Source organism: Pomacea canaliculata, linkage group LG1 (genome assembly GCF_003073045.1).
Source record: "Pomacea canaliculata isolate SZHN2017 linkage group LG1, ASM307304v1, whole genome shotgun sequence".
NCBI lineage: Eukaryota > Metazoa > Mollusca > Gastropoda > Architaenioglossa > Ampullariidae > Pomacea > Pomacea canaliculata.
In genome coordinates, this window is record NC_037590.1 from 9,498,355 (window position 1) to 9,526,273 (window position 27,919).

The 27,919-nt window shown below is 39.8% G+C and overlaps 1 protein-coding gene across 5 annotated transcripts; it reads left to right on the forward strand.

The window, feature by feature from the left end:
* The first annotated feature begins 106 nt into the window (after positions 1-106).
* On the forward strand, positions 107-27,919 carry LOC112559584 (SEC14-like protein 1). Of its 5 annotated transcripts, none has more exons than XM_025230934.1 (16): positions 107-330; positions 1,194-1,343; positions 1,637-1,768; positions 6,517-6,645; positions 10,132-10,381; positions 12,858-12,997; positions 13,658-13,847; positions 14,318-14,406; positions 14,741-14,811; positions 15,497-15,803; positions 16,108-16,245; positions 16,488-16,736; positions 17,395-17,540; positions 17,719-17,820; positions 18,580-18,603; positions 23,653-27,919. In XM_025230934.1, the coding sequence occupies exons 1-16, from the start codon at positions 268-270 to the stop codon at positions 23,663-23,665; spliced, it is 2,193 nt and encodes a 730-aa protein (XP_025086719.1). In that variant the 5' UTR covers positions 107-267; the 3' UTR covers positions 23,666-27,919. The 5 variants fall into 5 exon arrangements, with proteins under 5 accessions (XP_025086719.1, XP_025086727.1, XP_025086704.1 ...); XM_025230942.1 differs by lacking the exon at positions 18,580-18,603 and adding an exon at positions 21,890-21,909; XM_025230919.1 differs by having other exon boundaries at positions 18,580-27,919.

Consider the following 27,919-nt stretch of genomic DNA (forward strand, 5'->3'; position numbering starts at 1 on the left):
TATTGTATCTATTAATTTATAAACTTTATCATCAGCTATATGATTGCCTTCTTCTTAATTTTCCTTTAATTTTGGATGCGTCGGCGAAAAGAACTACTTTTATGTGCGCACTTCATGTGTGTGATTCGACTAAGAGTCACGGTGATGTCTGCAAGAAGGCTATATCGGAAAGACGGTCAGCAGACATCGATCTGCTAAACAAAGTGATGGAATTCTTATAGTGGAACATCAAGGATATAGCGGAGCAAGATTACAGTGCTCAACAGGATGGTTCAGAAGTATCAGTCACCCGTTAGGGTGTACAAACACCCTTTTGAACTGGTCATGGCGGTGAGCTTTGTTATGTGTTCGTGTACTCGATATAGTTGTTATGGCCAGGGCTTGTGTCACTGCGGTCATCGGGCTTAAGAGCTTCAACTTGTTCTGATTTTTAAGCAGATTTTGTATGTGCCGTTAAGTATTAGTGAATCAAAATATTGTAATATGTTGTTAACGTGAAAGGCTATGTGGAGTAAAGATTCATAAATATTAAGTTTGTTGATTTTATACTTGAAGCTATGATTGCAACAGGTGAACACAACAATATTCTCTAGAAATAGTGGAAAAGATGAGAAAAGGCGCTTCCAATAGAATATTAGCTGACACAGAAAGGCAAAACTGGAAGTCATTCACAGTTTAACAGTGCAACACAGTTTAACCAGTAATACTAAACATGAGAAAATATGTTTCATGCCTTCAAATACCTCTAACAAAGGGGTGGGTCAAGAGAAAATAGTTGTTACAACTAATTCAAAGATTTTTAACTCTGAGGGGTGTGTGTGTAAAATCTTAGTACATTTCCTTATTTCTGAAACCTGATTTAACTATTTTTTGTAAACAAGAAATGGTACTTTTAAAAAAGGTGCATCATAAACTATAATAGATTGTATCAGCAGCATTTTTTATTTGCTTGGAAATAAGTAGTGATATCTACATCTATAGTCCTCTAAACAAAGAAGTAAACTCGCTCTGGAATCTAGATTAGAGTCGGTTATGTTAGTGGTTTATATAGTATGTATCACTTTAAAAAAAATTTTTGGTCTCTGTGTGTGTGTGTGCATCTGCATATATCTGATCATTTAGATGCATGAGATGGATGGGTTTAACAGAAAAAAATATGAAATGCAAAAAATACTTTTACATGAAATTTTCAGGCTTATGAAAAGCGCTTTCCAACATGTAAAATGATACCTGTCTTCTTGGGAAGTGATATTCAGAAAGAGGAAAAAAGTCCTGATGGTTCTTACCACTTTGTAGAGCGCAGGTGCAGGCTGGCTATAGATGCTCCATATCTGCTAAAGAAGGTGAGCTGTAACAGTGTTAAGAATTTGTCATGCATGTATTTTAAACCCACTGGGCCTGGATGGCAGCACTAATCAGAATTATTGTAAATTATCGTATTCCATTTAAGCAATGTAAGCTCTTTTTTATGGTTTCATGTTCTTACATGACTGTTATTAAGTAACTTCAAATTCCTGAGGCTTTATCCTGTTACTATTTATTATAATAGCTTTATTTGAAAGTTTTTAAAAGCTTAATTTTAACATAATGTTAGAGCATAGTTACATTAATATTACCAAATTTTTTTCTTTGATAGATTGTTGGTGTGGACTGCCTTCATTTTATACAGAGAAATGCACTTGACAGACGGAATCGAACACTTAAGATTGAAGCTTTCAATGAAAGCTTCTCATCTAGAATCGTGATTAAAGAGCACTGCAATTATTCAGTGAGTAAACATCAGTTTTTCTCTTTCTCTCTTATTTTTCCCCATCTTTAGCCACATTTTAGGTCCTGCAATTTTACAATATTTTTCATTGAAAAATGTTTGTATTATTACTACAATCAAGGTGATTTCACTCATCAGCTTAAGTATGTGGTACCACTTGGTAAGCCAGGAAGGTCAATTAACAAGTAACACATTTTGCAGTGGGATTTGACTGATGTAAATTAACATTCACTGCTGTTTAGTGATGTTTAGGAGTGCTATGTGATGAGAATAATCTGATGTGCTAGATGAAGTATTGCTGATATAGATTAGGGTGATAGCTCATTTGTATAAGTAGTGTTTACATGCAGTGAGGAAGAAAAATGTGTGATGTGAACAGGTTGTTCTACTGACTTCAGGTTTGATGAAAGTAGCTGTAGGGAGCAATACCCAAATTTTCTGCAGATAAATGAACATTAATACATTGCTGACAAGAGTTTGATACAAAATTTGAGTCATTTTAATGTTGATGATGGTACTCTAAGATTTTATGGATGCAAACTTAATGCTTGCCTAGTTATCCTTGATTTAAAAACCATTTCAACAGTCGCAGGTTAAAGTGATTTCAAAATGCATGACTTATCTAATAATACTCTCAAAATGCATGACATCTAATAACATGCAAAATTCAGTAAATATGTCTTTGCCCACCAAATAGTCCCTTTTCTGGCTATTTTTATTTTATTTAAATTCATTGCAGAAGGCTTTAGCATTAGGATGCTAGCTTAGACTATGTTTGGATATTATATCCGGCTCACTAAGGTACTTGGTTCAAGCACTTAAGCTTGTCTGTCAGGTGCCATGGTACTCAACAAGTTCAAGGTGCTCGAAGATTCAGGAATATTAATGTTGTCCTGTCTTCTGTGTGAGCAGTGAACCGGAAAGCAGAATCCTTGAAGGACAGCATTGATAAGGTGTGGGGCAGTTAAAAAAAAAGTGATTTTTTGGGGGGAACTGACATTTTGCAGGAACTGACACTTGACAGCTTTGGTCACTGCTGTCTGGTGCTAAATGGTTCTCAGCTATTGAAAATCGGAAGGAGTAGTAATTTTCACCGTTTGAGTGATGTGTAATGCTGCAGCAATGGACTAAGTCCGGCAGCACTTAAGAGCAGCTTTAGCCGTCGTCTCTCTCTCTCTGACGCACACACATATGTTGCTCTGGGGCGACGCTGTCCGCAAAAAGTGGGGTATGAGAGATCTATGGGTTGCGGGGCTATTCACCTGCCGGTCGCATTCTACATTGGAGAGGAAGGTAGATAGAGGAAGGGTCGGGTAGCGCGATTACTGGGGCGTGATAGTATCTTCAAGAGGATCCATAATTATAATATAGCATATAACAGCATATGCACTGTGAAAACTTTTGTATGGATAGTGTCATTATTGTCTGTAGTCGTTTTTTTCTGTTGTGATGCATACACAAGCAATTTCGATAATAGATTTATATAGCACATATCAACACTTTACACCATGTTTTATATAGTACTACATCTAATGACAGTAATTGATAAAGATTTGCTAAAAGTGGAGATTTATTATTATTATAGTGGAGTGATGAGCTCGAGTGCCATGGCGACTGGGAAAAGTCGGTGGACTACGAGGTGACGTAGAGAGTACTGAGATGTGCCTGGCGCTCGGATGTCTGTGCACTGGTAGTCTGTGCACACCGCCGACTGGGCGGGACGTCAGCAGCTGTGGATTTGGAGAGCCTGGCATGCAGGCGTGTAGAAAGGCTTCGGTGTCGCAACCGCTACCTCTTGTCGGTTGCGTCGCGTACATCAGAGCCACACTGAAGCACAGAACCAGTGCAAATGGCACGCAAGACCGCAAAGCAAATAGTCATTTCGACAAGAAGCTGGTTGTTACTCTAGGATTGCAGTACCCGGTTTGTGCTGAGAGAAGAGGCCCTTCAGCTCAGCGGCGCACGAAGTGGATGGGACAAGCTTTGGTGTTGGACGGGTTGATGGGACGTCTCAGGCGCTGCAATGGAGAGGCGCCCCTACAAAATCTTTTACCTTTATTTTCTAAAGAAACTGAATGAATGTAGATAAAGTACTAATTAAAAAAACAGATTAGTTCTAAATATAAAACCGAGCGAGGAGATGTTTCTGGCGGCATTGAAGTATATATAAATCCACATTGTTCATCGAATCCTCTTGTAATTGGGCGAGAATATTCCTATCGATTACTGCTTGGTGACTGGCTGTACTTGGTGTATGCTTGCTTCTCTTACTACAGTAGTACCGTGCTGGGTCATATGCCCAAGTCACAATAACATGCTTTTACAAAGAGAGGTTCCTACTGGCCCATGAAAGTGGCGACCGTGATTTGTTATTTTCCCTGTAAGAAATTCAGATCGATATTTTTTTAGGTATTTTGTCTTAAATGTCTGGAATTTTGTTTTTTTTATATCAGCAAGCTAGTCTCATATCTGCAATGCAGGATGGGGACCATAAGAGAGTTGTACATTTGGTATTAAGTAGGTTGTTCCATGCATCTCCCATAAACTCTGAAGCCAACCGGCGGCAGGTGCACGGGAACGAGGTTACAGCAGTCAGTCGTCCCTTGACTGGTACCTGTGGTTGGGAGGAAGTTGGGAGGAGACGCCCCTGTTGACAAGGCCAACCGCTAACTCCTGCTTTGGACGATAGTGAGCAGGTCCTGGCAACTGCGGCCTCGACTACCCCTGAAGGACAATTTTCGACAAGGCGTCGTGCTGGGTCACACGACTAAACCAAACCAGTTTACGTCGCTTGACTGTTGCAAGCAGAGTTTCCTGATGTCCAGCAAGTGTGGCAATCGTGCTTAGTACTGAAACCATACCTGGCAAACCCGGATACCCAGGATAGTTGTTTAATATTTAAGTCCCCATCGATTTATCCTGTACAAAATGAACACGTTTTTTTGACTGGATGGAGATGTATTTTGCCTCGCCACTTTTTGAGTCCTTCGCTCCATAATTAAAAGATAACGAAGACATTGTGAACTATTTTACCTCGGACCCCCCCCCCAATACAGTATTATTTTTCATAAAGCTTACCACTCCCCTCCCCCCCCCCCCACACACACACAGAGAAGCGGGGGGGGGGAGGGGTGGATTTGTTTGTGGTCTCCAGAGACACTTTTGCTTGATTGAGCCGACTGCCTGATGGCGTGTGGAGAGGGATTGGTTCCCGTCTGGAAGACACTGGAGAGATGCCAGAAGCAGCGATCCCTACGGTTTTCTGTCATGACCGTTACCGCACTAGTCTGCAGTCGTGGCACGTTGCATGGCACGTAACGCCCCCTCTTCATGTGATGTCACAGACTGGGTCGGCTTATTGCGACGTTGCAGTCGAGACCATCCTTACTTACGTGACTAGCGTGGGCTTGAGTCTTGGAGTCGTGTGCAGCACGCCGCTAGCTGAATGGCTAGGAAACCTCCATTCCATGAGCATTAGGTTTCGTCTTAACTGACCGCTGAGCGTTAACTGTGCAGTAACATTTCTTCAACGGAAGTTCCAAGTTGCTCAGGATTATATGTCTGTAGTGTGTGAGTGAGATGGAGAGAGAATGTGTGTGCGTGTGCCTAGTTGTCTTACAGCCTCCGTCTATCAATTTCCGGTGTTGTATACCTTCTGTTTCTCCTAATGATGTAAATCTGTCATTAATACAGTGAAGATTGGCAGTCCTGTGTTCGGATCTTGTCTCGGGGACGCTGTTCTTTCTCTGTATATGGCACCTGATCACAGGCTGGCTGCTCAGCCGTGATATATAGCCATAAAACACCAATTCCATCCCACCACCACTACCAACCCTGTAAGTGAAGTTCGGGTCTGGCATTATTATTACTAACGCCAGGTGGCGTCTCGTGCATCTGCAATCGTGACCTGCGTAGTACTTTGACCTGGAGAGATCTGTGCGTACCTGATAGGGTGCTGTGGTGTGTGGGTCAGCGTGCTAGTGGTGCGGGAATCGAAAGGGAATCCTGGCGCCTGGGACCTTGGCACAAACATATGTGCACAAAACTAACCTCACCGACACAACACTGAGCAATAAACGATGGGATCGCTTGGTGGAGGAAGGCTGAGCGTGATTTTGCCCACTAAATAGAAGGAAAATAATGTTTTTAAATTTTATATATATGTGTGTTGGAACTTATCTGATGCTGTGCATTATCAGTGGTTCACGGTGTCGAGGGGCAAGTGGAAAAGCGGAGAGCAAAACATTTCTTCTTACCACCTTAAACTTCGTTGAAGGACGATGTATCCATTTGTTGTTGAGGGGCATAAGAGAATCGAATTACCTAACTACTTCTCCGAAGCTAAAGACAGAAAGCAGTCCCGCGAAATACGAGAACTACAGCGAAGCTTTAATTGCTTGGGCCGTGTGCGTACAAGCTATTGTCCCTTACCGCTGACATACGAACTATTCTCCTAGCATATCGCCCGTGCACGCAGATTATTGTCCCCCCCCCCTTTTTTTTTTAACCGCGAGATATTGACAAACTTTAATAGCATAGTTTAAAGCTCATTGCACCTATCAACCCATACAGGAAGGTCTAATGAAGAGCCAAAATCATCTATTCATTCCCCTGACCTGTATTGCATGACCTATGCTAGTCATCCCGCAATATCATCGGGGTGCGGAAGAAGATAGTTACATGAACGCAATAGTGCATAATGTAAATATGTTTTGATCACAAGCAGTTATTTATATTCATGGTTGCAGGTGCATCCCGAAAACCCGGGCTGGACGTGCTTCGAACAGGACGCTAGTCTCGACATTAAGCACTTCTTCGGCTTTGAGAGCATGGTAGAGAAGATCGTCATGAAGCAGTACACGCAGAACATCAAGAAGGTCAGTGACTGCTCATCTACTTGAAAGAGTATCAGCGAACAGATCCCTGTCCTGTAGGATGCGGATTAGGTCTTTGTTGCTTGAGCGTTAATATCCCCTTTCCGTGCGTACGATGGCTGTATAATCACCATCTGAAATGTAGACACTTTATGTATAAAAAGAATATACAAACGCTCATGCAGTTCAGAGTGGGTATGCATGTTGCTAAAGAAACAAGAACAGATCTTTTAATATTTGGCAACGAGATCCCAAGGGCTCCTACTAAGTTGTTTGCGGCAGGAAGCAATTTCTTCCTTAAGGCCGATAAAATACTTGAACACTTTTTAAAAAAGAAAGAGGGGGATGTTATCAGATGGACTGTATGTCTAGGCTTTGAGTACTGAAAGGCAGTTACGGGATAAAATGAGGGGAAAAACCAGCTCAGAAAAGTGAGACGTTTCCTTGTAATGAAAAATGACTGACATTTCATCTCAAAGGGTTGTTGTAGTAGCTTGGGAATGTGTGTTCAGTTACAAAACGAAACAAGTGTTAATTACCAATAGGACAAGTTGTGCATCATAGCAAAACACAAGCTGAAGAAAAAGAAAAGATGAAATCTTATATCTAAACCATTTTTAAGACACCTAGGACGACACTCTCACACACACCCGACATTGCCTCTACTGTTGAGCAACCAAACTGCTCAGGATAACAACGATTTTAAATGTCGGAATTCTGCGTACATGCATAGCATGACGTTTGCCTGAATTCAATAAAGCTAATTTTGCTGTCAGGACATTTTGTAGCGGACAATTATCGGAACAACATCGGAGAGCAAATTATGTGTCGTGTATTATCATCACGTATGTCGCTGGTCATCCTTCCTTGTGTTGCGACGTCCGATGTTTATAAAATGTGAGAGGTGTACGCAGCCTAATCGCTTGTGGTAGGCTGGATTAGGCCATCAAACAGTCTCCGCCTAGTCGATATTTGCCGGTCTGGTGGATACTAGCACTGGGAAAACAGAATCAGTGGGTGCCGTATGTCGGTAAAAGGTCCTCGGTGTTTCCATTTCGATTTATCAGCCTCGAGGTGTGAAATTTTGCATCAGACACCCATGAATCCAAGATATTGCATGCAGACATTAGCATCGGGCTGTGTCAGATGAGGACAGGCTGCGCTGCTTACCTCATTTCAGCACAGACCACAAATCGCTGGCACTTGAGCGCTAACATATCAGTCTGTCATCAGACATCCGCCTACAGGCCGAGGTACTTGAAAAAACCCGTTATAATAAAATCGCATAGGACGAGGTCAGGGTGATAGTGAGCGCGATCAGAGTCCGTCGTACACTAGCATCCCTGTCCTAGTGGGGCCTGTCCGCCTCCTTGCCTCCTAATTAATGCCCTTGCGGCAGAAGTGGTTGGCGCCGGATTTAGAGCGTTATTTGATTTGACACCGTGACCAGCATGTTTAACCAGTCAAAAGATAACGCGGTCGACAGCTGTGGGCGACTTTCTTCACGAACGTGATACGAAGATGGCGGAATGCTCCGCAGGTGGCGCTGCTGTGCGAGAGAGACTGCGACTGCATGCTGACGTCCGTCCTTGATGCCGACTTTAGAAGCTTGTCAACGGACAGCCCGCGTGCGATGGCCTGTGTGACAGACTGCAGGCCATCAAATGCTGACGTGTAGCACGCGCAAACACGCGTCGTTGATGGACGTGAGGTGTTGGGCACGCTGTTACCCTGTTGCTACTGGAGAGTATGGCACACACACTTCATGCTCTGAAACGCAGGTTTGAATGGTGTAATTGAGAGAGGGTCCCCTGATAGGAAGTTGAAAACAGACGATGGATTGGAGGAAGGGTTAAAAAGAGAAAGGGAATGGGTGAGTCTCATGGTGGCTGGCATCATTAACTTTAACTACGGTAATGCACAAATAAACCGGTGGTTGAAAAAGAGTGCTTTTTAATATCTTACAATCTAATAAAGCTTAATATCTGAGAAAAACATTTACAAAGAGAGAATTAAAATAAACGACTACGAAAGGGTCAGTCCACAATTTCGTTCTAGTTCGTGGTCGGCGTCATATTTTATGAGTGCACATGGCACGGTGGCAGCTGTGTGTTTTTGGTGAAAGCTAATGTGTAGGATGATCCAGTTTCTGCATGTTCAAACTGAATCATTAGGTTTCCTCATGCCTGAAAAGAGATTGCAGCAGGTTGGGCTGGCATTGAATGATTGATGCTGAGCACAAGCGACATTCACTCTTTGAAAAAAGTACCTCGAGCCGTTTTACGCATCCAACTGGGGCCCGGTGCACAGTCGCCTTAGGTTGAGCAAGGCAGCTAAAACGCTTATAAATAGCAGCAGCTTGGCATAGGCCCCTTGCTCGCTGTACACCTGTCTTCAAAGTGCAAACATTCATGGGTGTGTTCTCGCGTGTGCTGCTGCTTGTTTGACTCGTAATTATCCCATGGAGCCCGAGTAGAGATTGGATAACGATTAGAGTTAAGGGATTGTGAGACAGATGGCGATGAGACAGAAAAGTTATAGTCGTGTGTGCCTGGGGTTGTTTGCGTGTGTGAAATGGAAGGTGATCAGACCTAACGTTTCACAAGGAGAAAAGATGGCGATAGGTCGCGGGTCTGTACTCTGATGAACCTCGCAGTGCGTAGCAGCAAGACTGAAAATGCTGCGTGGGCGCTTTTTCCCCTTTCTTGTCATTAAACTTTTTGGTTTTATACCGTTTGCTTTCTGCTGGGAGAAACAAGATTTATGAAGATTGTACGGTTTCTTTTACGCATCATCGTGCCTTGGTTATCAAAGGCTAGAGTATAGTGTCTCACGCTCATATCTGTAATCCGATCAGAAATGGATATGTAGAGAAGGTCTGATGTAGAACAAGAGGGCTAAAAATCTATTCTGCAGAGAAGACAGGGAGAAATAACTCGTTGCATGAAAGGTTAAGGCAGTAACAGGCCATAAACATCTTCTATCAACAAAAAGGCAAAAGTAAGTTCTGGCTGACGTATTGTCTTTTATATATATATAAAGAGAGGAATACAGCAAAGTAAAAAAGGAAGTGAGAACAAACACATTACTTGTCCAAATAAGCATTGTTTCCTACCAGGTAGAAACTTCGTAAACCGCATTAGAGTACTCCAAATCAGGTAAGTAAAATTTTGCATACATGCTCAGAAAAAAAAAAAAATCAGTTCATAGATGGTTTGAAAATCTTGATGTAACGGGAAACGCCTTACTTTTTATGGATGGAGAAGCACTGCAAATGGGTAAGGGTAATTAGAACTACCAAAATGCCCACCTTGTCTCAGTTATCAAGAGTTATAAGCTTATCATGTGACCAAGAGTTGCGGAAGATGGATGGGTGGAACGCGTAATCGCTATCTCTCGTCAATGACGAGGTGAGAGAGCGTGTGTGGCTGCTAAACCCGAGCCGTTGACACTAACACATTACCGGCAGACTCGTCTCTTCATCAACAGGGTAAGGAGGTCATCGAATTCTACATCAGCGAGCTCATCAGCGAAGGGGTAACCTTCATCCCCCCATGGACAGACCCCAGTCCCGCACCTGCCTTGACCCAAGGCCAGCCAGAGGACGCTCCTTCCCAAGACTCGGGGCTGCGCAGCCGCTCCAACAGCGTGACCAGCACCCACAGTCAGAGCAGCCTCGTGCTGGGTGCCACCGCCGCCTCCATCCACACCAGGGGCATACCGGAGATCCATGAGCCAGGTTGGGCGTGCGTGCGGGTGTGGGTGCGCATGTGTTGTGGATGAGAGTCTTGGATAAAAAGGCAAGCCCATGGTGCGGTGGTTGAGTGCCTGCGCACATGTCCTACGCCTCGGGCTCCGCGGGGACTAAGAACGGGCCTGATGACGGGGAGAGGAAGCATTTAAAACAGCAGTCGAGTGTCGAGGACGATATTTAAAGTCGGACTGTAATTATGTGTCAAACTCGGCAACCATTGACGCTGTGGGATTAGCTTGTTACAGTTATGTCAGGTGGGGAGTGACAAATGCAACACTTCTGTAAGTGTACAGTTGTCTAGTTCTGCTGGGTCTGTGTGTGGATGCATAGTAGTTTAAGTTACCAAAGAACCATAAGTTATGTAACTTGATGGCTCTTGGCCATAATTTATAAAACACTTGAGCGTAACCAAGTATACGACAAGTTCCTGGTGACTGAGCAGAACACAGCCCATTTGTTAATAGATTTCATTCTAATCGTCAGTTAAAGCCATGGTAAGTGTGTCGCAGACAATACATACAGGTCCATGTTTGCCCATCCCCCATTCTCCCCCCCCAAAAAAACAAAAAAAATGAAGGCGGAAATCCAGTCACCTCTCTGCTGGTGTTGAGTGGCAGTGAAGAAGTGCGAAACGTGGGCAAGAGGTCGCCTGTTAGTTTACTTAAGAAAAGGCGCAGAAGGGTTAATGCGAGCACAGTTAAAACTTGATACTTTAATTTTAAGAGCGGGTGCGAAGGTGACAGTGCCCTTTGGAAGCTTTTCCCACTGCAGCTCTCGCATGTCGGTGTGACTGAAGACAAAACAATTGGATAGTTGAAGGGAATTTTGTCCCTCATTTAGTCCAGGCACACTCTTCCTAGTTGAGGGTTTGGGGGTGGTTTGTGGTGGTGGTTTCTGCGCTCAGCCACCAAACAGAGGGTGGTTCAAAGCTTCCTCGGGGCAATGGCTGGAAACCTACCTCCACCGTGTAGTGGAAATGTACCCGAACTTTCAGGGAGGTTTAAAGAGACATGAAAGCATAGATTGTTTAGAAATTACTGGTCTTAGTTTGTTGTACAGTATCGATTACCACAGTCTGAGCAACAGCCCCTTTCCCTCTTCTGTGAGGGAAATTTAAACCTTCAAATATCGTGATTGATACACGGAGAGGTCAAAGGTGTCTAGGGCTAACGACGGCGGTGAAGCAGGTGCTTACTTGTCTGCTTAAGTGAGCACATATCTACGACTTAGATGTAGGCTTTTGGTTTCTGCTTATTTTTCTTACTGGATAGGCGTGAGGTAAAATGAAATGACGGACACACCATTGCAGGACTCTTATCTTACAGACATTTTACATTTTGACATTTTGTTATTATGCATTACCAGAAAATGTGCTTGAGACATGATGATGAACACAATAATTATACCATTCTGTGTACCGGCCTTTCAGTTTAGGCCTTAGGGCTTTGGCAGCCCTTTTCTCTCTACCCTATAAAAGACTGCATTTTCTATCACTAAAACACACAGTCTCGGCTCAGGATCTGAGAGGGAATTGATTGCCTGGCCAATGTGTAAATTTCATTATGCTCAACCAAAAGGCCATATCGCTTATGTTGCAGCATTGAAGGACGTTGTGTGGCAGCTTTGGTGTGTTTTTGGCTCTTGCACAGTATTCCACCATCCCAGTATGGTTCATTGCAAGGATGTGCAAACAATACAGGTTGCTAAAATTGAGATTCCGCCACTTCTGTATGGTCATGGGAAAAAATAGTTTTAGTGTATAGCAACATAGGCCAAACTTACAAGAAAACAGGTGGTAATGCACAAACACCTAGACATAGAGTGCTTCATACTGTTATCACAATGATGTAAGCTTTCAGTCGGAGACTCGCGAACCACGAGGTGGTGTTACACCAGGGCTAGTTCATATCAATTGTCTCAGTCACAGAAGTGTTGTGAAATACTGACACAGTCTACTTGTCACTGAATGAAGTTTATGAAAGGAAACATAATGTTAATTAAACCTAATAGCCTGCACCATGATGTAAACAGTTTACATCAACAAATAACATCATAAACAGTTAAGAATCTGAAAATTCACAAGTTTAACAGGGTTAGGGTTGCAAAATATCAGTTTGAAAAGCTTGGATATGGTAATAGTGTTGAAACAAGAAAGCATGCTTCAGACAAAAAGTGAAAGGCCAAGGTTTATGACCTTCAATAAAATACCTGATCTACATCTGTGCTGCGGACGATCTATCTTGGTCGTGATGCTGCGCATTATAATTTCAAATTATTATTAATTTGTAAAATAATACTTCCATAATAAGTGATGTAAAGGGATTTTATGCAAGATTGCTGAATATTAAATCAGAAGTTCACGCAAACATATTTTAATTTGATTTTATAAATTTGAATGTGCACAAACTTAACCCTAAGAATGAATTAAACTAATTCTCGAGCTTAATGTTTTGTACACTAGAGGGAGCTTCAGCACTGCCTGACAGTCCTGGTAAACTTGATGATGACTACATTGCACGCTTCTTGGGCCATCTGACTCCTGTGGAGGAGAGCTGTCTGGTGCAGCTGAGGCAGTGGTTAAAACAAACACACAAGGGCAAGGTCAGGCCTGTTTTTTACATAAACATTTCACTTTGCCAGCATTCACCAGGTAGTAAATGTAGACAGGGAGGAGGAAGATCAAGTTACAATGGCAGGTCTGGTGAATTTACATACAGTTGGAAGTTTGTGGGAAGTAGAAGATTTAGGCATTTGAAATTTGTCTTAATTGAGAGTTTGTGGTCAGAAACAGCATAGATGGTTAAATGGGGTTATGGTAGATGGAGGGGAAGGTATGGGTAAGTTCCTTGCACAGTTTATAATAGTGAAGGAAAAATGGTTTGCATGGAGATACGAAGCCATAAGGTTCCTAATGGAGCATCCCTCAGTTCTTCTAATTAATGTAATTAAGTTAATATAATTAAATGTTTTTCTGCAATACATCTTTTATACAACTTTTTGTAGACTTGAACATAACTAAAATTTTTGCTGCTATTTCTGACCAGAGTTTTTTGAGTTTTATATTGCATGTCTTTTCAATCTGTTTTCATCCATTTATTGTAGACTAAAAGTTAGCAGGTAGCAGACAAATAGTTAAAAGCTGACACACACTTTCTTTTCTAAATTTTTTCAAAAGTTTTACAATTAAGCAGCTTTATGGGGTTTGGGGTTTTTGGGGGGTTTTTGCAGCCATAAATTTGCTCTTGTTTTCCCTCCTGGTAGATTCCTAAAGACGCCCACATCTTGCGTTTCTTGCGAGCAAGAGACTTCAGCATTGAAAAGGCACGAGAGATGCTTGTGCACTCCTTAGCCTGGCGCAAGCTTCACAACCTAGATCGCCTTTTAGAAACATATCGCAGTCCGGAGATCATGGAAAAATACTACCCTGGAGGCTGGCACTTCTTTGATCGCGGTAAATACAATGATCAAATGACACAGGATTATATTACAGCAGTCCTAATTAATAATAAGACTCTTTTTCTTGAAAGTATTCTTATATATGGTGGCTTATGTTGCTGTCTTTCCATTTCATAACAGAGAGAGAGAGTACAATTGATTTTTAAGTGATCAGGCAAATTAATTTTTATCTTTGAGAGCTGTCAACAGTTTTCAAAGGCAGTTTTCTTTCTCTGCGACTTCTGATTGTAAACAAAGGTAAGAAATGGCAAGAAGTACACCTCATACAAAAGGCAGAGACTAGAGACTGCAAGAGCAGAACCAAATGAGTCAGAGTTAGAAGGTGTTTTTTGTGCACACATTTGGATTGTGGGAAAAATTACACTAGCCTGAGGGTGCAGATCACCTAGTTCATTCTTTTAATCTAGTTTTCTGTGGTTAAGAAATGAAAGTTCCTCATTTTGCATCTTGGCTTTGGCATATCAGAGGGACGCCCCCTTTATATACTGCGACTGGGCATGATGGATGTGAAGGGACTGATGAGATCTGTTGGGGAAGAGGCTATTCTCAAACACGTAAGACTGTATATTCCTTTTTCTTCACCACCAGCAATTCTAGGTTAAATTATTAACTTCAGCAAGGCCAGGTTTGAATCCTGAGACAGTTATTTTAAGGTAATGTCTAAGATGAACCAGAGCATCTGAGTAAAAGTGGTTCTTTTGAATCGTGTTTGTAATATTCAGTTTCTTAAATTCAATGGATAGTGGTACGCTGGTTTGGTAGATAGTGTCACTTTTGTCATGGTCCTTGATAATGGATTTGCTGCCTTAACATTGTCATACTTAAAGGTGGAAAAAATCAGCTTTGATTTATCTTGTTTATGTTGAAACGTTTCCAAATCTTCTGCAGGTTTTGGCCCATAATGAAGAAGGCTTGAGGTTAGCAGCAGAAGCAACAAATAAGCGTGGCTATCCAGTGAGGTGAGGTTTTATAGCTTTCTGTTCTTCAAAATCTCTAGAGGTATATTACTGAAAAAGTGCATTCATGTTCATAAATTGTCATTTCAACTCCTCAAAAGTGTGCAGTCTGAGCATGATGTTAACCTCAAAAAATATATTAATATACATATGAATCATTACGAAGTGCCTATTTGGTGATATAAAACATTTGCATTGAAGGTATCAAATCTCCATATACAACTTTTTACACTTGCATATGAAACCTTGTCAGTAAATTAATAAACAGCATTAAGTCCAAATACACTACAATTTACATCATTTGAAAAAGGTGCATGATCATTACTTTTTAATCATTCTACACAATAGTCTAGGTAAGGTGCCTATGTAAAAGCACTTCACTTCCAAATTCATTGCCATCACAAAGACTTCTGGTAGGACAATTTTGAGGATGGTGACTGGATTTCGGCAGAGTAATTCTCAAAAGACTGTTTGAAAAAAGGGTAAAATGCCACCGTAGTGCATCTGATACAATTTCCTGAAATGGAGCTACATCTAGGGATTGTTATATTAAAATATCCATGTGTATGATCAGGTTTGCAACAGTCATAATGGCATTTAAAAAACTGCAGGTACACAAAGACAAAACAGTAAGTAGTGGATATGAAAATACAGATTGTCTAAAAGAACGTCACCTTTCTTCTTATAGTGCATGCACCTGCATCGTGGACCTGGATGGACTCAGCATGCGACATTTGTGGCGCCCAGGTATCCGGGCTCTGTTGCGGATCATTGAGACAGTGGAAGCCAACTACCCAGAGACCATGGCACAGCTCTTGATTGTGCGAGCTCCTCGTGTTTTCCCTGTCCTGTGGACACTTGTTTCACCCTTCATTGATGAGAACACACGGCGCAAGTTTATGATTTATGGTGGGAAGGATTATATGGGCTCAGGAGGCCTTGTGGAATTTGTTGAAAAACAGTATATTCCTGACTTTCTTGGTGGAGACTGCTATGTAAGTGTACTCTTGAACTAGTTGCTAAAGTGAGACTTGCTGCCTTAATGGTGCCATATCTTGTATGTGGATAACATCAATTAAAGTAGATTGGTGTGTTGTTTATGTAACTGGCTGGCATATTTGCATGACATGATAATGGTTGATCACCACCAAAAAAAATGTTTTAAATAATTTCAGATAAAAGGTCTGGGAGGGTCTTTGGTTTTCTTTTATCTTAGAACAGTTTTTGTCATCAATATAGTGCTGCAATGGAAAAAGTGCTGATCATGATGATGTTATTGTATTGTTTTATGCTATGCAGTGTGATGTGCCGGAAGGGGGTCTGGTCCCTAAATCTCTGTACCAAGAAGAGCTGATAGACCGATCTCCTGATGAACCCCACTTGATTTCTGACAGCTTATATCAGACAGCACATGTTGTGAAAGAATTCCCTCATGAGGTAAGCAGCTGAGAGAGTTTTTTGTTGGGGTGGGGGTGGGAGTTGTCAATCAAGTTTCTGCTTTTTTCCTTCATGTTCATTTTAAGATTTTTGTTATAGATTAAAACCTGCATCGAAGCAGGAACCCCAACAGGCTATTGTTGTTATAGATTCACAGTTCTTAGAGGCAGTGTTACTGTCTTAGTCTTAAGGTTCAAGACTCATATAATGATACAAAATGGTGTGTGTGTGTGAAATCTCAGGTGCTGATTCAAGTGCCACAGCGTGGGTCAGTCATCACATGGGACTTTGACATCCTGAAAGGTGATGTGACCTTTACTGTGTTCCGGTGTAAGAAGTCCGTGTCAGAGGGTCCACACCACCAACACCATGTCAGCGGAGCCACTGGTGGCATTGGCTCAGTTCAGTACATTGACAAGTCCATGACAGTTGGTGTTGATCTCAGTATTGTGGAGCCTCCCCACATATGTCGTGATGGTGACAGTGTACAGGTATAGTTATTTCACATTAAGGTGAAATTTTGAATGCTTGGAATGATTGGTTTTAGCTGATTTTTTTTTTTGGGCTAGAAAATGTTTTTCCTTCGGGTTTAAGACAGATATAGTTTTTGCATTTTCAGGCTTTTTCGGGTTTTGATAAATACTCTTTGGCAGCAAAGTTTCCTAGTTCAAAAGTTTGTGCTTTCTTTTTACTATCATGACCCATGAAGTTGTTTCTTCAGCTTACCTGTACTGATAAGAAATAATAAACTACAGACTTAAGCCACATTTTACCCACCTACCCTTTGGTGTGCTCTTTATGTCAAACTTGGGAAATTTTTGTAGTCTGTAGTTGTTCAAAGGTAATTCTATCAAGGGAGAGTAAACTTTGACCGTTTGTACAAGAGTTGTAAGACTTTCTTATGAAGCTGCTCCACTTCTCTCATTCCTTGGTTATGTATGAAAATAAGTGTGAGAGAGGTAATGGTAGTGAAGGAGGCCTGTGAGGATTCAAGTTAAGGGGACAATATGAAATAAAAAATTAGTTTTAATTTCCTCTTTTTTTTAATTTTGTCCATTTTTTAAAAAAAAATGTTATAGGCAAACAATCAGTATGCTCTATGCTCATGCATTTATCTGCTGGCTGACACTGAAACATTTACTGATGCAGGGTTCTCATGTCACTGGTCAGTCTGGCAGCTACATCTTGCAGTGGAAGTATTTTGATTCTGCAAAAGCTTCATTTGACTTCCCTCTGTCTTCCCACAAATCTAAAGTTATGTACTATACTGAACTTCTACCTTCAGAAGCTTTTAGGTAAAGTATTTTTTATAATCACCAGATTGCATTTTTAAAGAAATTATTTACCAAATCTTAACTGCATTGTGATAATGAGTGAGGTTGGGTGTTTATTGGATTTTGATATTTGTGTTAATGTTTGTAACTTGCTTTGAAAGGAAGAGCAGCTATCTATTTTATTTGATGAATCATGCAGGGGATCGATGAGCAGTCTCCAGTCTTGTCAGAGCGGTTTTTCATCCCTCAGTATTGGTACATCGCAGAGCAGTCACTCTGGCCTGGGGTCTTGTCCATCCAGGTGATCACTTGCTCCTTTCAACGTTTGCAGAGTAGCCTCCTCATCTTCACTACTAATGTCGCTTCATGGTCTTCATGTCATCTGCTTGACTTTGTGCATGTGGCTGATGGATGTTGCTATCTTTCTTACTAACTGGTGTTTGGCATTCAGTGGGATGACCCCAAAATACTTCTGCTTCTTTTATATGATAGAATAATTTAGCTCCCTAGATTTATATCACTTGTGAATGATACTGCAGGGAGGAATGAGAGAAAAAAGATACTAAACTGACCATAGATTTGTTGAAATCTAGTTGGAAAATATAACACTTGACTGTTGTACCTGTTAATAGACTTCTTGATGATTTTCAAAACTTTACTTCCAGGTGCATTTCATTGAAACCTTTGATTGTTTGTTGTTGTCCAAAGTTTATTACTTTAATGACATAGCCTCTAATCTGTTCATCATTTCCTCGCACAGAATTAGAAAATTATCCTGAAAAGTGAATTTAAATTGCAGCATGCTTTGCTCTCAATATCATATCAGAAACAGTGAGTTAGGATGGATTAAAAAAGTGCATGTTGTTTGCGTGTGAAAATGCTTTCACTAAAATCTCCATCTTTATTTATGTATGCAGAATAAATGCTTCTCTAAAATTACTGTACAGAATGTGCTTTAAATGTGGCAATGTGCATGGATTGGATTTGTTTTCAGTGCGCATCTTTTTAAATGCTTGCTAGTGTTTTAACTCTGTTTCATAGAAATCATTTTTTGTTTTAGAATTTTCGTACTTGTGGAAGCCAGGTATTATTATTATTATGTGTTTTATAATCTTTTGTTCTCTTTCAATTTTTTGTTGTGATTGAGAACAGATCTTGATCCACATGTTGCACTCTAAATATTTTCAGAATGCATAGCACATGCACGTGTGCACACACACACACACACACACACACAAAAGCTAGTCATGTACATACATTTAAAGTTTGTTATTTGGAATATATTTAGAGATAGAGAAACTGTAAGGAAAATCTAAAACCTGTTTGTAGCAGATCTGCTTATGAACGTTGGTCTGTTTTTATTAGAAATTTGTTTAGTTCCTTTTCTGCAGAGACTTTTCAGGTGTAGTGTTAAAAAAGTAATTTATTCTTATTGCTGTAATGTACACCAACATTTTCAATTATACATTAGCGTGTCTCTCATAGTTTTAGATTCATTTGTACTTTAAGAGGCATTCTTCTTATCAGTGAAAAAAACAAAAGTCTACGCTTGACGAACGAGTCAGTGTGGAAAGACATTACTTATGTTGCATGCTTGAATTTTTATTTTCAGTAAATATTACTAAAAGTATCATAATGAAATGGCAGTGGCAAAGTATATACAATACAAACATAATAAGTCCTTTTCAGGAAATTGTTGAGAGCAGGTTACAAATAAAAAACTGAACTGCTGAACCTCTAAAGATGCAATAACATTTTGTTCATGTCTTGCATAATGATACTAAACATCAAAGACATAAGACATCTAAATTAGCATCTAAGCAGCTGTTTAGACTTAAAAATTGGACAAAAAATGGAGAAAAAACATTTTAAAATGTTGCTAATTGACCCTATAATGTTGCAAGTGCACTGGACTGCAGTTTCATTGGTTTTACAGGTAGAGTTTAAATTAATACAGGACCAAAGCTTTGTGCTGATATGATGGAGCATGAGATAACTTGTAGTGAAAAATAATGTGCTTTGGTATGGATGCAAATAATAAAGACACAGAAATAATGTTCATACTGTTCAGATCTTTCTTTTTTGGAATAGTTTGTTGTACACAGCGATACGTGAGTAGTATATATGCTGCACATTAGTATCCTGACATCTCAGTCAATGTCTAAGAGACGAACATGCGTTTCAAGTAGGACACAAACTGCTTTAAATCTCAGGGCATCTCTAGTTTTCATAATATCAAATTTTTACTCCTGTGGCAAGTTAATGGAGAAAACATGTGAAAATCCCAAAGTGCAAATTTGACTGATTGCCTTGGGATGCTGTCAGTTTCAAACCAGATGAAACAAGTCTTTTAGAGAGAAAAAACAGCCAATTCTGAACAGTGTGAAAAGTGTTGGGCTGAGGTAAACAATCTGGCATAACAGTAATGGAGCAGCAAGATTTAACCCACTGCATCTGTGGCATTTGCTGTGTAATTCCGATAGCTATTTATTTAGCAGGTACTGACCAGAATTAAAATGATTGCATAGCTGATCACCAAAGTCAGTTTAATATAGAACCAAATGTTTCCTTTATAGACCACCTTCACCAACACACCCCAGCTGAGACATTGTTCAAATAAGTTTTAGAATGCATTTGCTGTGTTTTCTTCAAATTTCTCTGCTCACTTTCATGCTTGTCTATATCCCTGAACCAACCATTGCCACTTGGCTCAAACTGTCATAACTAGTCTTTATGTCTTATTAGACTGCCACACGCTAGTGTCATCACAAGCCAGATGAGGTACACTTAGACAAAATTAACGCCTATAATACAGCAATGGGTAGGAATTAGGGATCTTGTGCCAACAAATTTGTTGTCTTTATACTGCGTGTTAGGTCTAGAATTTGAAAATAATTCTTTGATCAGGACTGAAATACTGTTTAATCTGCTTGCTGATGTCCCTTTAAGTCCTGTTACCCTGCCTTAGTCTTCGTAGCTTACAAAGAAATCATGCCTGAAACAGCGACTTACATGTTGCAATAATCACACCTTGTGAGCTTTGTGGAAAACTTGCAAAGGGTCTTGAAGCAAGGTTAGCAAATATAGGATGCTGTTCTATTCCACACAAAGGTTTGCCTGGCCTGACCGAGATTGTGAAGACTGTAGTCAATCAGAATGCTAGAATATGATAGGTTTCCTTTTAACCCCCAATTCCAACACCAAAATAGCATCTTGGCCAAGAGGAAAGATGTTTTAAAGCTGATAATGATCAAGCTGATCCTGATTATATGAACAGGAATGAGAACAAAGAATCATTTATTGAAACTGTTCATGCTCTTGGCAGTGGACTGATAGGTCTAATGACATCTAATGTGTCAACTGCAAGTTCTATCACTTTTGAAAAATTTGTTAAATATTATGTCAGACCTAGTCAAAAAAATGCCTGCACTTTCTGAAATTTCTTCTTGCTATCCACTCCCTTATCCACATGTTCTTTTTCCTTTCTGCTTCTTCAGTTATATTGACTGTGGTGGCTACAGTGGCTAACTTGAGCACTATTTTTTCAAAGTTGCCTTCCATATTGCTTTACACCAATTGTCTCTCTGCATTGATGTTCTTTTGACATCACCTTGCAAGCCAGCTGCAAGTGGCCTTTGCTACTTGAAAAGGTTACCGCAATACTATACTTTGTACTTGCAATCCTTGAAAACACTGCAACTTGTAAGTCGACCCTAAGACTTTCAGTCGTCCTTCTCCCTTATGATCAGCATTGTGTCTCTGAATATGCTGTCTGCATTTTTCACTAATAGGTTTGGGATTTTTTAAATTTATTTTTGTGTGCATTATTGCATCATGAATGAAGGCTGGTTACACTCTTACAAATATTTTGTGATATTTGATCAGTATTTCAGTAAAAAAAAACATTTTTTATGCTTGAGTGTGCTTCAGCTTTCTTTAAATACTGGTAAGCTTGCATAATCATTATCATTATAGAAATATTATAGGAGCATCTGCATGTCTGGATTGGTCTTACATTTTACCATTTCTGTGTAAAGTGTATAGATATGTGTGTGACTCATAAAAAAAATTTATTTGAGAGGAATGTGTTTACCATGTGGAGACAATAATGCTTATTGTTTACAGGTGACATGCTTGATTGAACAGCCAAATTGATTTGAATCAATTTTGACCTCGATATTATTTTAATCCTCAAATGTATGAGTTCTGGGTATGTGTGGGTGTGGTTTCTGAGCGTGTTTGTGTATGGGTGGGTTGGGAGAAGGAGTATGTGTGCCTGTTGCTTGTTAGAAAAGAAACAATTTTGAAGATCTTTTATGTCTGAATTCATCACTCTTAAAAGATTGACATTTTCCATTCTGTTGTTTTAGACCAGGCCTCGCGTCCACCTGTAAGTGGTGTGGTAGATGTCACTTTGTGGCTTAGATTAACACATCTTTCTTTCAGACAGCATTGCTCCATGTGATGTGAAATGTGCCAGTTTATTTTAAACAGAGTTCCTTTCCCACACTTCATATTCCCTACCCATACCTCACAAGAACAATATTACTTTTGAAGGCTTGTTAAGGCTACCTTTAAAAATTAAAAAATGTATTGAAGTGCAGTTTATGTATTTATTTTGCATACTCTAACAGCCCTAGTAACCTTGGTGGAAATTTAAAAAAAATGACATGCTGCAGCTCTCCTTTTAACCTGCTTTGTGAAGCAAGATAATATGTTGTGGCATGTTTCTCAGGCAGATGAAGGAAGCCCTTTTACTATCAGTGTGTATATTTTTCGATTATTATTTTGCATTTATTAAATATAACATCTCACCAGAAATTGGGTTTTGCTTTTTTTTTCTGTTAGCAAAGAAAACTTTCTTTGATTAATTTTCTGCATTTATTTTGTGAAATATTTCAGTGAAGGCAAAAACCGGGCTTTTTCTGGAAATGTTTGTTTAGACACTCAGAGTCAGGTCTAGTCACTAAAAAAAAAAAAAGTTGGAGGGGGATGAAAGTCAACATAAAAACTAAAACAGCTTGAAACTCATCAAGAGTGATTTTAAGAGTCACCAGTCAGTAAATATGTTCAACTGAAGTTGATGTTTCATCCTTTTAAGCAAAAGTGAAACTGCTGGTCATTTGTTAAAGGAAATTTATCATTAAATCTGTTTCAGTTTGTCATTCCGTGGGTCTGTAACCTTAGAATTGCCTTCACCCAGGTTATTCTTTGGAATGTTTTCAACACTGTTTAGTAGTTTAAACAGTTTTAAAAATATGGATTGTGTTTTGCTTATAGACTCTCTCTGATGAGCTAGAAATCTTTTTTTAAGTGATTTAGAAGCTTTCCGTTGAGCATTTCTGTTATATGGTATTCCTGGACATTTATGTGCGTTTGTGTGAGAGAGAGAAAGAGAGTGGGTACATGCATGTATCTTTATAAAGATAATAATGACAGAGTTTCTTTATGTGCATTTTTAATATGTGCATTGTTCAGCATCTAAAGGTACACAAGTTTTCCATTGAAATTGTTAAGGAAAGTACAAAGCCGTTTGATATAACATGATTACTGATACTTCTTTAATCGATAGAATATTTTTGTTGATCTTGTACCAAAGATTTTTGAAATCCAGCGACCTACAGAATTAAGGCATGAATTGTGCATGCAGTGAGAAGGATGTGAGAGTGAAAATCCTTTCTGTTTGAAGCACCTCATGCTGCACACTTTAGACTTGTTTTGTGCACAACATTTGCTGTTTGGGACATATTTTCTGAGATAACTTTAGACAAATTATTGGGACTGCTACCTCATAGAAACATATGGGGAAAACTTTTGAGATGTTCGTGCAATGGTACAATAATACAAGTTTTAGACGAAAGCATTGCTCTTAAAAATTAAAATTCAAGGCTACTTTTTTTTAAAGTGTCTTCCATTTTATTCCTCACTTAAATGCAAGATCCTAATGGAACATAACATTCCTTTTTTTAATATTGTTGTAATGATAGGGGATTAAACACTAAAAGCTTTTGTGTTTTTTCCCCCCTTGTACTCAGACAATTAATATTTGGAAAACATATGATTTTACAGTGGACGCTGTAATTACAAGAATTTAAAGTTTGTGCTTAAATGCCAATCTTTTTCTCTATTTCAGAACACCCAGATGATAAAGGAGATTTGTAGATGGAAACCAGTTGCAGTTTTGCACACCACTGTGTTCAGAGATCACAGAGATATGATCATGCTTATTGTATAGTGCTGGGGAAAATGAAGATGTTTGGTGGTGAGCAAAACAGTGGCAGAAGCTGAACAATGTTTAGCTTTTCTGATTTTCTGTTCTGATAGACTCACGCAGACTAACTTTTATCTCCACATTGATACTGTCTGGTGATCAAGACATATCAACATATCTAAAAATCACAAAATTAGTTGAAACTAGATTTGTTTTCTTTCTGGTGGACTACAGCAGAAACAACGCCTTAAGCATGATTAGGTCTTATCGCTGATTGCACCCACCCATCACTTTTTTTGTGGAACTAGTAATGATGTTTAAAAAGAAATATGGGATCAGAAAAGATTGTCTTTGTTCATAGTGAAAGGTGTTTTCACCACAGATGAATATGCCAGTTTTTAGGAGGCTTTTAGTTTTGCAAACTATTCCTGTTTTAAGCTATGTATCCATGTATGACATATTTTAAAACAAACTGTGATGAAATTTGGAAACATTGTCATTACCTCCCTCATGTAGTGGTCACACATTTGTTCTAGCACAGCTAATAAGCTGACCATCTGAGTTAACACTACAAAGAAAAAAAAAGACCAAATAACCTTCACAAGTACAAGCTAGTGTGACATTGAATACAAGCCAGCCATTGCGCTTCTATTCATGTATTATTTCAAGCTAGACTATTATGAAGATTTCTTGGATAGTAGTTCATTAAAGGAAGGGCAAGTGTTAAGGGCGACATGGACCCCAACGGCCAATTAGTGCTAAGAGACTGATGACGATTCCCTCCGCCTTAGTTCAGATGATTGCAACCGGCTCCCAGTCTGAACTGGTCTGATTGAAGTATTACCTCCCTTGACCTTATAATTTTATACACACGCGAGTGTTGAAGTGAGGTTACGGATGAACTTTTGCTGTTGTCAAAAAATTTTCGTTTTTCTCAAATGGAAGACGAATTTTGATTATCTTATCCTGGCCATAACCAATTATGTTAGTGATCATTATTACACACAATATATCATTCATAACAGATCCCTCTATTTCTGATGGCATATGCAGCTAAGCACAGAAATCAACAATTTCCGTGATTGTAAATGTATGACACTGGCTGATAAATGCAAATCTTTTTACATGCCGGTCATTTGGATTAGTTTTGTGATGACTGAAATGATGCATTTTTTGCAGATTTTTTTATGATGACCATTATGGTGCAGTTGGTAAATGACCCTTGTGCTTTGTAGTGGAGGTACTTTTAAAAGATGACAGTTCAGTGGTGACGAGTTTGTTTTAGTAGTTGCTTTTTTAACTCCAGAGGTCACACACTTTTGGGGAATGATTGTACATTGTCCCATAGTTCATGTTTGGTATTACCTGGGCATTGATTGTTCTGCATTTTGAGATGTTTTCCAGAGTGCAACAAACATGAAGACAATACTGTTAGCTACTCCTCTTTTACATTCTTTTCTCAAATGTTTCCAATATCAAAACTTAAGTATTAATGCAAAAACAGGATATTAAAATGTTTTATAGATTTCCTAGAAATATTCTTAGTTATGGGATGAGACTTTTTTTTTTGACTTGGTTTTAGTTACCGATAATAATTAATGTGTGGTTCACATGATATTGTTTACTTTTCTCACCATGAAGTTGATTGTAGAGTAGAGGTTACTTTTGGGAAATGCAGAATACAATTCCTTTGTTAAAATAATGATATATTTGCATTGAAGATGCTCTTTATATACAGACTCCTCAAGAGGTCAGAGTGCAAAGTGTCACTCTATTGCAGGGCTTTACTCGTATCTATGTGGCATTTAAAACAATCTAGTCAAGAAGGATTTTTATGGTCACTGAATTAACATCAGTAGTTTGCTGTTTGGTGCAAGGTCTCGTTTGGAACGAAGTATGATTATGAGATTATAGTGAAGTGCAACATGAATGTTCCTAATTAAGTAAAGAGTAGCCTTGGTGCTTATATTTTTAGATATGAAGTATTGTTTTGTTTGTATGAAATACTCCTTGGAGTAGCTGACTTAGATCCCATGAATTATTTGGGAGTGAGTGGAGCTTATATGTACGGCATATAATTTTGCTTTGAAATAATGTGACTGGACTCACTGGCTGGTAGTTTCAGGATAATGGGCGCATAAGGTCACCTCTGAGGTAGTGGTGTACTGAAAAAAACATAGGATGGAGATCAGTAAGCGCATGAAGGAACAAAAAAAAAAGGAAAAAGACAGAAAAGAGGGCACACATGCGTTACAGCCCTACCATCACGTGCCATGACAAAAATTGAAACTGGGAGCATGACATGACCTCAGCTTCCCTCAGTATTTTTGGAGACTGGTATATTATTCCTGTCGTGGCTTCATTCCCCTCTGCAGACACCACTGCCACAGAGCATCATTTCCCTACGAAAATATGGGAGTTGCGAGGAGGAAGGTGCAACCAACCATATTTTTTGTTATCCTGTAAGTATTTTTTCGTCCAGCCGGGCAGTGGGTTCACGACGGTGAAGCTACTTCGCCTCCATCGTTGTCTTTAACATCACTGGGGAAGTGCGCTGTGAGAATGTGCCGTTTGTATTGCTCTTGTTTCGATGTTAATTCCATTCTGACTGATTGCTTTGATGTGTATAACGAACACATTATGTTTGCAGTTAGGTCATTTTTGTTTGGTTTGTTTTACACAACAGGAGGCCAGTCAGGAAATATCATTAACGATATTAGTTTTTCAACGAACAATTCAGTTTGGTTTGCTTTGCTTTGAGTGGTAGATTGGATTGTCTTTAGGACGAAACATAAACATTACGATCGTCAGGATTTTGTTGTATGTGCTGCGTGAATTAAAGTAAATTAGTTCTTACTGTAGTACAAAGGTGCTTAAGAGAAGATAGTTTTATTGCAAGGTTCATTACCATGCATCACTGCCTTTCGACTTCTCTGCACCTTCTCAACCGTGGAGATAACTTGCTGTCCCATACTTATACGTGAGTGGTCCTCTAAGTTAATTCCATCCCAACCCCTCAGTCCCAACTTTCAAAGTTTGTTGGCTGTTTTTAGGTTTATTTTAAACTGCTGTTTCTGCTCTCACAGTCGCAAGACTTGAGATGTGGCATTGATAGTCGTCAATTGGTTTCTTTCACAATTTTTGCGGAATTACTGAGGACACGAAGATTTCAACCACTTTGTATCAGCTGTTTGTTGGAGTCCTCAATTTATGTCTGACGTTTAGAAAGCCTAGTAGATTTTCAATTTAGCATACCAAACACTGCCTGGAATGTACATTTTAACAAACTTTTCAAAACAAAACGTGTTTTGCTTTCTCGAATGTCTTTGTTTTGAGTAAAAAGTTTTAATAAGACTTTAGAATTTATTTTATCAAATTTTAGTCTATTTAATCATTTTGTCGTTCGTAGGGTCATCTTTAGATGATCTGACTTGGGGATCTGTTAGCAGTGGTTATGACATGTTACACTAAAAAGTGTTAAACTATCCATTGTACAGCGTCCCCAGTCACAGACGGCGTGACAGTCTTTCACCGGGTGAAGGGATAGTGCCATTCTCCTACCCGACATGTGAACAAGTCTTTCCCAGCATGCACCGTTCTGGTCTCGGACATGCTATTCTTTCTCTGCACGTGGCATCTGTTTACAGGGCTGGCTGTCTTGCCGTGATGTAGCCTTAGTTGCTGACTCGGTGTTAAACACCAATTCCCACCCCTCCCAGCATGCACCCGGCCCTCTCTTCGCGTACCTTCACCTCTACCCTATCTCTACTTCGGTCAGCTTATCAGTTAGAGTGTTAACCAGTCTACCTCCGCCATCTATAGCGTATTTATACCCGTGAAGTAAAGTGGGGGCTAATGCACCTGTCCAGTAATTTTTGCCTACAAAAGAAGGAAGATAGAGCACGCATGCACCCACAAAGACACCCACACCTGGCGGCACGCACACAAAGCCAACTGTTACTGACTGGCAGCTAGTCGCCGTCAAATCACTGGATTCCTCCTTCCTCTCTTCCTGTTTCTTCTCCGTTACTTCCCTCCCATTGTCAGAGGACTAGCAGTTTCTGGTGCTTGGAATCAAATGGCACGCGTTCATCAAAACACAACGGAACTTTTTTGTCGGCGAAGTACCTTTTTTCATGTTACATTGTACGATCCCGAACGATATTAATAAAAGTCATTAATAACAGGT